A 12,470-nucleotide genomic window follows, 5' to 3' on the forward strand; every position below is an offset into this window, starting at 1 on the left:
GCTGTGTTCATCTATACTAGACAACTGCACTTCAAGGAAAGATTTTTTTTTTCTTGATAGGCAATTAGCAGTAATTAGGAAGATTCACTTCAGTAAGATGTCAACATGAGATTGTTTAAAAAAGTTGAATGTCAGTGGCTTTAAAAGAGGGTTTTTTCCCTGACACATAGGTATGGCATGTGAAACATGAAATGTTAATTTAACATTTCTGCTTATTATTCATGCACAATATTATTTTGTCATTCAGATACTACACTGACAGAGTGCAAAGGGTGTTAAAATAGTGCTGCTAGAATAAAAAGAGGATTAATCTACCATTGGCCAATTAGCCAAAGGGTACTTAATGGTCTCTAAAGGCTACTGAAGTCTAACAACTAGCTAAAGCACTGGCAAAAAGTCCTCTATATTACCTTCATTTACTTGACATTTTGTGAAACAGAGTCAGCTGCTGATAACTGCATTTGACTGAAAAAAAAAATTATAACTGAGCGATGCAATAGATTTTACTAAAATTTCAGAAGAATAAATGACAAATAACTTCTACATTTTAGAACTTTTTCTTGCTTTCGGGGCTATTTGTTTCAGTTTAAGGATAGGATATTAAGTCACCAAAGACTTCAGTTTCATATTTTGTCTTCCTGTCTGGAATACTAAGTAGTCAACCACTTAACAGCACTTGCATGAAAAAAACTTTCACTGACGATGTGGAGTTATTTGCCTTCTCTCTATATGAGAGAATATATGCAGCACAGTTGGCTTTTTAGTCTGGTATCTATCTTTTCATATTTTCAGATAGCTACATACCACCATCTTTATTAATTTTAGCTTTTTTTTTCTGTGACCCATCAGGCAGAGGTTGGTTTTGATTCAAGAGAAGAAAACAGGGTCAAGATTAGTGGGATTGACTCAATAAATTTTGCCTTGGATATTTTAAATAGATTTATCATTATGTTATAGTAACATTTGATAGAATGTGTGAAGTCATAAATACCTAACTCTGTGCCTGCAAATATGTTTTAAAAACTTCTTTCATGGCTTATGTGTGCAACAAGTAATGCTTATTTTGTATATTTTTCATGATAAAGCTAAAGCTGTGAGAAAATAGCATTCTATTTAAAACCTTCAGATGGGCAGTGTTAGGTTTTAAAACAGAACTTGATACAGGAGCTATGCATATAGCAAATGTATTTTATTACCTACTGTAACAAGGTTTCTCAGAGAAAAGAAAAAGGAATATGTTAACTTCAGGCTTCTCACAGACATCTCTTTCATTGTAATGTTTTCGTCTGCCAGGATTTTAGGATAGGAAGCTTCGTAGCAAATACGATTTTTACACCTCTGAGGATTTTTGTATTGGTTATAGTTGGATTACAAAATGAGTAGTAAAATAACCTTATTTCATTGCTTAAAAAGAGTTTCAAGAATACCTGATTTACATCCTATTATATAATTTTGCCTAGAAATACATTCTTTATAATATATTCTGCAAATATAAATGGATGGGATTATGTACAGCAGTGGCAGTGGAATAACAGCCACCGCCAACAGGAACATCATTTTCATATGTGACAGTTGCAGTAGGAGGGTGACTCTGCTGTAAACTGAGCTAGAAGCTCCTCACAGGGTTGTTGTGGTGCCGAGGAGCAGCGTGCCATTCCCAGGAGCTTCCTACACTAATCCACTGGGCCTTCCACGTAGCTGTCTCTCTGAGTAGAGGGCTTACGGTGAAAAGCCTTGCTGAGTCACTGGAAGTTTTACATTGACTACACAGAAACTGAAATTTCATCACTTATCCCTTTGTGTACAGCAGAACAGAGTGTCATGGGTATACCAGGAGCAAGGACATTAAGATAGATGGATGTTAAAATACTGAATGTATAAACATCTGTTAAGCCAAAACACTCTGGAGGAGGTGCAGCAGACAAAGGCCGCTACATCGTGGAGGAACAGCAGTAGCCTGCCTTTATCAACATCTGGTCTAGCTGGTGTTTAAGATTCTACCTTTCATCCTGGTGACCTCTTCCCCTGGAGTAAATCCTTTTTACTCTGTCACTCAGGATTTGCGTGCATGGTAGCACACACACAAAAACCCCCCTGTGTCTAAAAAAGAAAAAAGAACAAAAGACTTGACCTAAAACTTAGTGAGTGGTGAGGGACAACAGTGTAATGAACTTGCTTCTTAAGTAAATGCAAAGAATATCTTTTAGGCATAAATATCTTGCAGGGGGGCTGTTTTTCATGTCCTACATAGATTTATATAGAATTTTCACATACCCTTTCAATATATCGCACATAGAAGAATAATGCAATAGAATTATCAACCCTGTAACACCATTTACATTGTCTCCAGAGCTGTTTAGAGAAAACCTTGATATCTCTGATTGCAATTGCGTGTCTGTTGCAAGTTGGGGGGGCGTGGGGCGTTTGGCTTGTACATCATACACTGCTTTCACTTCATCCCTGTACATTCATGTTTTAAATACTACTTTTCTACCTCCTCACTTCAGTAAATTCTATAAACAACATAGCACTGTCCTCTTTGGCACCTGTTCCACAAAAGCCCTTTCTTTTTCAATATATTTGCTGTCATTTTTGGGAATGTGGCCACTGCAATCATGGCATTTTAGACCAGATGCATTTTGGCGGCAGCAGTAGCCTAAGAAACTTCTGAGAGTCTCAACCTATCCTGGGCAGATATGGGGGCATTTCTAAATTTAATCAGAGATATTGATCTAGTTATGATTTTTTTTAATTTTCTTTTTATGAATAATTTATTATAGAGACACTGAATCATGAAATTCTGCATGTAGAAATATTTGCTATACTGGAAGAATTAACCTAATTCTTGTATCTTTCTCTGCTACATCTTTCTGTACTACTACTGGTTTTGCTTATTAAAGTACAATTCATTTTGTCTTTTACTCAGACTGTATTAATTCTGAGAATAATATATCAGATTAAGTAATAGCCAATCAGAAAATACATTAACACTATTTATCTCTTGTTCAATAATGACAGCAGATGCAAAAGAGAATGGAAAGATTAACCCCTTTACTAAGAACAGTACTCATGTCAGACACATATTGAAACTGCCCATTGGCTTTAATAAATGCACTTAAGTGTGAAATACTGTTAGTGTTTTAGCTTTAAAAACAGGATGCATTTTCTTGTATCCATGATATTTTTTGAAGTTAATGCAAAATCTACAAGCATTCTCATGTCATTCATAATGGGAATAAATATGACCATAAGGAGTTTTTCTTTTGTTTGGATATATGTATATATGTGATCTTCAGATTATCGGTATAGAAGTGTATGTGTACATAAACACATATATAAAAAGTTTTTTTCTAATAATATCAAACAATATAAAATGTATTTTTGAGTTAAATAATAAAATGCTTGGAAATAGAACATTATCTTTAACCTTCTCTCACCCATGTTTTTTTGTCTACCAGCATATAATTGGGCACACATTTAGTCATTTCGAACTGTAGTATCTTCTCTGATTCCTTATCAGGATTCTTCACAAAGGAAGGAGGAGTTTTGCCCTTTGAAAAATTTCAATACCATTTTGTATAATTGTTTCTTAGGTTAAACTACAGTATTAGAATCTTCTTTGGATTAAGATAGTACTGTAGTTACCCTCTTAAGAAGCAGAGATTGGTTAGGCCATCGGTGGCTTTTGGCTGACTACACATTTGTGAAAGTTAACCACTAGCATGAAGATTATTTCAGTTCCCCTTTTCGCAGAACAACATTCAATATTATTTAAATTAAATATTTTATTTAAAAGATTACCTCTACAAGGAGTACTGTGAAATACATTGTTACAAAGATTGAATAAGTCTTGTCAGTTGTCAATCAAGTGCAACAAGACTGAGAGTTTGTTTGCATGTTATTTATTTGAACTAAATCCCTAACAAGCCTCGTCTGCTAATTGGACTTAGCATTTATGTTGCTAAATGAGAAGCGTTTTGGCTGCAGTATAGGGTGGTAAGACCTACCCAGTGGAATAAACAACTAACATCTGTTATCCTGTCCTGCTCCAGCTTGGCTTTTACCACTTAAGTACCTCAGCCCTAGAGTCAAGGTTATGGAATATGTGGTTCTCTGGCTATGGTGCATATATGTGAAAGAGAAGAAATAACACGAGTAAAGACCAGCCAACCAGAAGATATTTAGTGCAGCTGGTCCACTTTGCTTTAACCTCTACAAGCCCTACAAATATCAAAACAAAAGCCAAGAGAAGAGTGTATGTTTTATAGCAGTTGTCAACACAGCAATTCAAGTGAGCTTACAGTGGTCACCATTAAAACAGATTTGACATTTAACCACCTTTAATACGCATTGGTGTCTGAGGCACCTTGGTATTTCTTCATGCTCTGTGTAGAAATAATTGCTGAATCCCAGAGAGGCTCTAGGTAAACAGGTTTCAACAGTAACTACTGTTATAGTTTTGTAGGATAATTTTTGCCTGTCATTGTAAAAATAGCAATGTGTACAGTCAAAATTTAATTAGCTTGCCTTTTTAAAAAATTGCTTGTTTTTAATGTTAGTCGACTTCTCTTTCCTGCTGGATTTGATCTTTACGTGGACTAGAGAATTCAACCAACAGCTATGCAGTATAATTACAGATAATATATACTGTTTCATTCCTTTTGAATTCTGAACCAGAGAAGCATCTCATATAATCAAGCAGAAATATTTTAGGAAGCAATTGTGATTTTTTTTCTTCTGTTTGTAAAACAGGTGTTGACCTCCAACCTGGCCAAGTGGCAACAGGAGAAGGAAGATTTACAAGGAAAATTGAAGTTGAGAGAACATCTGTCTCAAACTGCTGGCAAGAGTGAAGCCACACCAGCTCCTTCAAAGAACATAGATTTAGAGATGAAACAGCTGCAGTGCAAACTAAAGGTGACAGAACAGATTATCTAGTGCTGAGGATAATTCGTATGAACAGTATTTCATAACTGGGTCAAGCAGATATACATATATTCACATATGCATATCATTTATATATCTTAGCCAATGGTTAGCAACTTAGGTGTTAGATAACCTTTGATGTTAAGTAGAAATGTAGTCATAAGCAGAAGAATTAAAAGTTACAATTAAAACAATTTTTGCAGATCAAATAGGCCAGACAGGGAGACTTGCTGGGTTCTCACATGATGATTAAATGCATCTTGTTGGAAAGTGCTGTGGAATTACTTCAATAAGAATTGTGTTGATGCTTTTCTTCCTTTAAGAAGGAGGTAAGCAATAGCTATCTGTGAAAGGAGAGCAAAGAATTTGGGCTGTATTTTTGTAGAATAGCTGGTAGGAAAATACTAACTTGTTGATGATTTCATTTGTCAGTCTCCAGTCATTCTGTTATATGTGGATGACATAGATGCTGGACTGTGTTGATCTGAGAGCTTTCTGAGCAGGTGGCCTGGGTCAAACATATTAATTCTTCCTCTCCTCTCACTGGAGAAAATATAAGTGCAACAGAATGTCTTAAAGTTGGGTTTTTTCCATCATTTTGTGTTTAATATTTGAGGAAAGAGAAAAGGTAAAAACAGTACAGCTTCTTGCTGCTAGAAGAAATGACACGCTAGCAAGCCAGCTGCCAAAGGATCAACTAGAAGAAAAGGCCACATTACATGAGCAATATAGCTGGCTCTGCTTCGGAGTACTGTATTAGCTGTACTAACAAACAAGGTGTGGGTGGTGCTCAGATATCGTAGATGTTGATGGTAATCATAGTATTACAGATCTTGGCTACAGCGCACTGGATGCGTAACATCTAAATTCAGGGATTAGTAAAGGTAGGTCACATTGATAAAGAGATGAGCACAGCAGGGAGTAGCCAGGAAAAGGCATATAATTTGATCTACTTTAATTATGGGAAAGACATCTTGAAATCATACATGCTGACTTCTTGAGTGTATATTTTAGATTTGGGGTTGACTAATCTGTTTTCTGTTGCTGGTGTGCTGGTAAGTGGTAATTTCTGGTAATTAGAATTGTACCTTTTCAATGAGTGTCCTCATTATCCAGAAATCTAATAGTCAATTGCTCTATGAAAGTAAGAAAATGAAAAAAATAAGATTTTTTTTTTGTAAAAACGCTCATGCTAGAGGCCTACTTTATTTGTCTGCTACACATGAACTGCAAAATATATTGCTGAAAAATCAAAGGGTTTTTTGTTTCTGTTGCAGAAGAAACATTTTACAAGCATATATAAATCCAATGTAAAAAATACTAACATGACTTTTAATTTCTTCTTAAAGATGTATTACATTTTTAATGTAAAAACTAAACCATATATACAAAACTACATTTAGAATAAACATAGTATGTGACTCCAAATCCATATTAGTAGAGTGAATTCACTGGTTACTACATTGGATGAGAGTTTTGACTATAAGGGCCTCAAAAGCTGCTTAGATCAGGTTACTGAAACTCTTAGCCTTATTTTGGCCTAATAATTTTTCAAAAAATTAAGTCATGCAAGTCTTTTTTAGCAGAAGAAATAGGCAAAAGTTGTCAACTATTGTTTCAGGCTGTCTAGCATACTTAAAAAGGAGATACAAAGTTATTCTCCTAAATGTGTGAATGTGGAAGCAGCAAAATCCTTCCTTATAGCTCAAAATCTCGAAGTACCTGGTTTTGTTAGTTCATTTTTTTTCTCGGAGCTATCTTTGCAGTGTTTGTTTATGTTGTATGTAATGACTCCTTGTATCTTTGCCAATAGGAAGAAATGTGTTAAGAGTGGGTGGTGAATTTGGAAGCAAAATACCATAAGCATATGTCTTTGCCTCTGAGCATGTGCAGAGGACCACCTAAATATTTGAGTTTGTATCTGGTGTGTAAACCATGCGCTGGGTGCTGTGCTATGCTAATGAAGCTCAAGCTCAACAAACAGGTCTCAGGAATATCCTGCTAGCATACATCATTTTAACAATTTTCTGATTATACCTCACATTATAATAATAGTAAATAGACTAGACAAGTTATTAAGAACACTATTTTACATCTAACTATGCACACAAGAATATATACTCCCCTTGAGGTGCACAGAGTTATGTACAATACTCCCATTAATGTTAATAGGTGTTACAAGTCTGCACTGAGCAGAGAAATTTTCCTGAAGTATCTTTTGTTTACAGCATGTCTGATCTGTTAGCTTATTGTTTATACATAATGAGCAAAAAGCTTTAGTACAGTGGCTGAACATATATGTTGTGGGTATGCTTAACACATATGTATCATTTGGCAATGCCTTTTGGTGTTCTGAAATCTCTATATGCGATATTTTTGAGCTACAATTTTCAGCAACGGCATTCAATGCATATGCTCAGATTGCTAAGATGGCTACTTAGTTAAATTTCATATTTTTAATTCTGCAGAGTGATTCAGTTGTTCTGTATTTAAATCTTGGGTAGATTATCTGTGTGGTTGCATGGAGGAATTGAAGACATTTTGTACTTTCTGCTACATACAATGAAGAAAGGCCAACAACTGTATAATTCTCCTATTGTTACTGAAATGTAGGATTTGTGTTCATATGGCCAAATGGAAATGTCTTTGTATTGTGCTTTGAGTTTCAAGGGACACAAAACCAACTGCTCTTGTAGATTGTCTTGTATTTCTAAATGCACAAGATGAAAGGGGTTATTGGAAATTGTTGCTCTATAGATGTAGGTCCCTTGTGCTGTAGAACTATACCATTCAAGGATGTATTTCAAATGAAGATCCAATTTTATTTCTTTTCTGTTACCTTTTCAGCTGACCATGCTATGCAAGAGAAAATGTAGTCCTGACAGGTGCACTGTGCTTGCAGGTCTCTTGGGGAACATCTATTAATCACACACTGTTAGAGCAATGGAAAAGTACTGATTTTGATCATATTTTACAAGGAATGTACTTTTGCTTAAGTGTTGCTGGAAAGTAAGAATAGTCTTTCTGTACCAATTAATTTCTAAGAACATACATAAAGTATGTCGACATGTACACAGGCCATTATTTCAAACAAATTTACTGTTCACTGCATTAAAATTCAGTCTGATTTATTTATATTTTAATATTTTTCAATGTAGAATTCGAATAATGAAATTACTAAGCAATCGACCACTATTAAGTCCCTAAAAAACGAAGTCCAGGAAAAAGAAGAACGGATGCAGGAACTACAAGTGAAGTATGTTCACACTTCTATCCATTGTGTTTGGTGCCACCCAGTGGCAGCTGTATAGTTGTTACAACATTAACCATTCTTAAGTAGATTTTTAAGGGAATGCTTTATTCTTCTTTTTATTGCAGTCTTGCAGACTGTTACAGGTTTTCTTTCAGAAACTGGAGCAGCACATGCTAAAATTGCGTTTTGTTTAAACTGATGAGTGATTAGCTAGCTACAGTATCTGTATTGCAATAAGAATACCTTAAATCAGAACTCGGACTCTAGAGTCGGCTATTTTATCCTTGATGTAAGTCTAAATGAATTCCTCAGCACTGTTAAACACAGTCTTTCAAATACAGTAATTCTATGCCTAGGGGCAAAGAGACATGTCAAGGTTCAGATGCTTAAACAAGATTAAATATCTAGTCTTATATTCATAAAGAGTTCAAAAGGACAGTTGTATTTGTTTCTATTTGAATTGATTAAGATTTGCTACTCATTTTGAAATGCACGTGTACTGTTTTGATGTATGGAACTGAGATTTTTATTCTACCTACTTTAACTTATATAATACTGTTCTTCAATTATATTACTATATAAACTTAACCTTTTAGTGTTTCTGTGACTTTCTTGCCTATCCCAGAGTTAACTCCTCTAACCATTCTAATTTTTTTTATTTGTAGAAAGAATGTAGTTTACTTATCTGAAATTAGTTCATTTCAAAAATAGGGAACACTTAAAATTGCTAAATTGTGTACATTTGTATTTTCTGTTTTAAAATGGAACTGAATTTTTCTACTGTAAGACTTAAATTTAGAATAGAGTTACTGGTTATCATGCTTCCTTTATAAAATAGATACTATTTTTTCATAAACTGTAAGATATAATCACCAAAATAACATTAATAGTATAAATGTGAAGTAGATGGAAAAATTTTTAAGATGGACTGTTTTCCTTGGGTTTTTTTAAATATGGTATTGACATGGCATCAACAATGGTTTATTCCTGAACATATTACCATCATTCAGTTTGCTTTCATTAAAAAAAATAATCCAGAAGTCAGAACATATTAAGGTATTGCTTATGTTTATATTTAAAATATTAATTTGTATCATAATGGTGGAAGCATTGTATAAGGCACAATTTTTTCATTAAACAGAGATTACGTTTTGGTTTTGTATTTTTTTGAGAAGTTTCTGGAAAATGTTGATATTTCTAGATTTTGCAGTTTTTAAGAATTATTATTTCATCTGACATATTACAAAGGCAGAGATTTTTCATGTATTTCTCTGTATTACTCCATTGGATGAAAGAAGATTTCCCCTTTTTGCTTTCTTTTAAAAATAATTTTGTACAAAATAGTGTTTGAATGATACTTGCTTCAGACACCAAAGAAATTTAATTAATTATTGTTTTGTGTTCAACAGGTTTTTTGCCTTTTTTGATAGCTTGAGAAGACTTATTATTATTTCAGATCAGACAAGTTAAAAAGCAAAAAGCAAATCACAAATAAATTGCATATTTAGAAATAGGATTGAAACTGGTTTTAATGGTTGAGAATAGGGTAAATTGCAAGAATTACATCAGCTATTTTTTGAAAAAAATATTCTAAATCTACAGGAATTATAGTTTGTCTACTGCATTTATACTTTTTAGTTGTTTAAAATAGTTGCATATTAACAATATTTTCTAACAGTGACATGCAGTGTGACTTCTTCCCTTCTAGGATTTCTCGACTGGAGAGGGACCTTAATATGAAAAGACATTTGATAGAAGACTTAAGGTCTCGTCTAAAAGCAAATCAAGAAAATGAGAAAACCTCTCATGAAACGTTAGAAAATCTTGAGAGAAAGGTACTTCTTTCTTGCTGTTGATAGTTTTAGGAAAAGCAAAAGCTGGTGGATTTACAGAAGTTATTTCAACACACTATACATACTAAATCAATGTATTGCTTTAAGCAAACAACATACAGTTAACTTAAGGGTATAGTTCCCTCCACTATAATTTGTATGAAATCAGTATATGGTGATAGCTTGGATGGATTCAGCATAATTTAATGTATGTTCATAAGAGGTGTAATTAAATATTAAAGTATTCAGAACACTGAGTTGCAAGGATATGTTGTGTGTTGTGAGTGGTGAGATTTAGTTTTATGCACTGTAAGTTCATAAAATACAGTAGACCTGAAACAAGGGTGATTTTACATGACTTATGCTAATGAAGTCCATGCACCTCTCCTGACTATAGTAGTTAAATGCTTTAATATGTTAATTTATTTTCTACTGCAGTGTTATGAATGATTCACGGTTCTTAGCTTAATGTAATTCTGTCTGTGTAGGTAGAGCTTAATTTCTATAGCAAATTATTTTCTCCTGTGAAATTCTAGAGTGATTTCACTGAAGCTAGGAAAACTTGTATATGTTTTGGCATCTTTCTATATTATCCAACCAAGGTATTGCACTTTGGCCTTTAATACCAGAAAAAGATTATGACATTTGGTTGTCTGTGAGGTTATGCAGCGTATGACCCCAAAATAAAAATAAACAATTTACCAATTTGCTTTTGTTTTCCTAGAATGTGGGTGCTTGCTGAATATCACAAGCACTCTTTCTTCTTGTGGTCGTATAGCGCTTTCAGCTCTAGAGAGAGCTACTGTCTTACCCTCCATGCCAAAGACAAGAAATCAGCAGCCAGAGAGTGAGAGCGGAAGTAAGCAAGGGAGCCAAAGTATGAAACAAGAGAACTACCTGGTTTTGGTTTTAGATGAAAGATTTACAATGATGTACTTTAATGCTGGTCATTGAGTACTTTAAGTGTTGCATTTCTCAGATTCCAGAGAATTGAATCCCATACATTAATATGATTATTCAATGTGGAAAATCAACTTGATAAATTTTACATTCTCTTCAGCAGAAGATCAAAGAAAATCCCTGTTACTTGATATTGTCAGGAAAACTTTGTGATTAATACTGTCAGGAGACCTGAAAGATTTTCTAGGAGCATTGGTCTACTATATTTTACCCAAAATCAGTGTTAGCGTTGTATGGCAAAATGATAATAATTATCTAAGAGGCTTTACAGACTATTAACTTGTAGACATTTACAGTTTTCTCAGCTGAGTTTTAATTAATGTTTTTACCTCTGATAGAAAAAAACAAGTGGAATTTGTGGTTTGCTCTCTTTTCCATTCACTGTAACAGTAAAATAGATATAAACATACAGCTCTGCAAATGAAGAGCTTTACACTTAATACAAGTTAAGACTTCATATAGCAAGATTGTGTGCAAACTGATCTCTACTGTAGAGATTTATTAAATGCTGTAATTTCAGAAAGAGGTACTGTGAACAGGTTATTTATACAATACAGGCATGTTTATGCAATATAGGTAAACTTAGTTTTGATTTGGTTTTCATTTTTAAGTTTTATCTCTTAATAGTCATTGCTCTTGGCCTTTCATTATTTCAGGTAAAGGCACTGGCTGAAGACTGTTCAAACAAAAAAACTTCCATTGACTCACTGAAACAAAGACTTAATGTGGCTACAAAAGAGAAATCTCAGTATGAGCAGATGTATCACAAGGCTAAAGATGAGTTGGAGAAAAAGGTATATTAGAGTTGTGATGGCTCCACTGTGGAATTTTTTCATACGTCACTTTCAAATGAATAGCTGCAAGGTCATCAGCTTAGGTTTTCTTAATACAGAAAGGGAAAAAAGAACTGAATTCAGTCACATCACTGAAATTTAGATGCTGAAACATGGATGTAATGACTGAAATTACATTTAATTACTTTTTCCCATGAAATTACATTTTATGTGTTGCAAGTAGAAAGTTCTGTGATGTTAACTATTGTGTGACAGGTTGGTTTGTTTGCTCGGTTTTTTTGTGGTCTACTATACCTGCCTATCAGCTTTTATCATATCACTGCTGTTTCTCTGTGGATGTATTTCAGGATCTCAAGCTTACCAATCTAGAGAGCAAAATGATTGAGACTGAATATGCCATGACTGAACTTGAGACTACTGCATCTCAACAACTACATGGCTTGGCTAAACAGAGTGGACAGGCTTTGGAAACTGTACAGAAGAAGCTGCTGCTCAGCAATGACAAAGTAGAAGAATTCATGACTTTTGTGAAGGTTTGAATTTTGATTTTCTTTTGAGTGTTTACCTAAAAAAAGGTATTCTGGAGTGAAAGCAAAACATGGAAGATTAGATGAGGGTAATCTTTGGTGCATTCCCTGGTCAGCAGCAATCTTTGAAGTCCCTGCACTGGCCTCGTGTTGACTCTGAACTGGTCTGAACAGGCAG

The 12,470-nt window shown here is 34.2% G+C and overlaps 1 protein-coding gene across 3 annotated transcripts in view; it reads left to right on the plus strand.

Annotated features, from left to right (window-relative positions):
• The window catches only part of CNTLN (centlein), a 203,604-nt gene that overhangs the window by 166,300 nt on the left and 24,834 nt on the right, over window positions 1-12,470 (plus strand). For all 3 annotated transcript variants that reach the window (XM_054810899.1, XM_054810898.1, XM_054810900.1), the window contains exons 20-24: window positions 4,753-4,917; window positions 8,085-8,182; window positions 9,888-10,014; window positions 11,628-11,765; window positions 12,113-12,298. In XM_054810899.1, the coding sequence (XP_054666874.1) occupies window positions 4,753-4,917; window positions 8,085-8,182; window positions 9,888-10,014; window positions 11,628-11,765; window positions 12,113-12,298 (714 nt within the window). The remainder of the gene's footprint in view (window positions 1-4,752; window positions 4,918-8,084; window positions 8,183-9,887; window positions 10,015-11,627; window positions 11,766-12,112; window positions 12,299-12,470) is intronic.

The sequence above is a fragment of the Grus americana genome, chromosome Z (genome assembly GCF_028858705.1).
Source record: "Grus americana isolate bGruAme1 chromosome Z, bGruAme1.mat, whole genome shotgun sequence".
NCBI lineage: Eukaryota > Metazoa > Chordata > Aves > Gruiformes > Gruidae > Grus > Grus americana.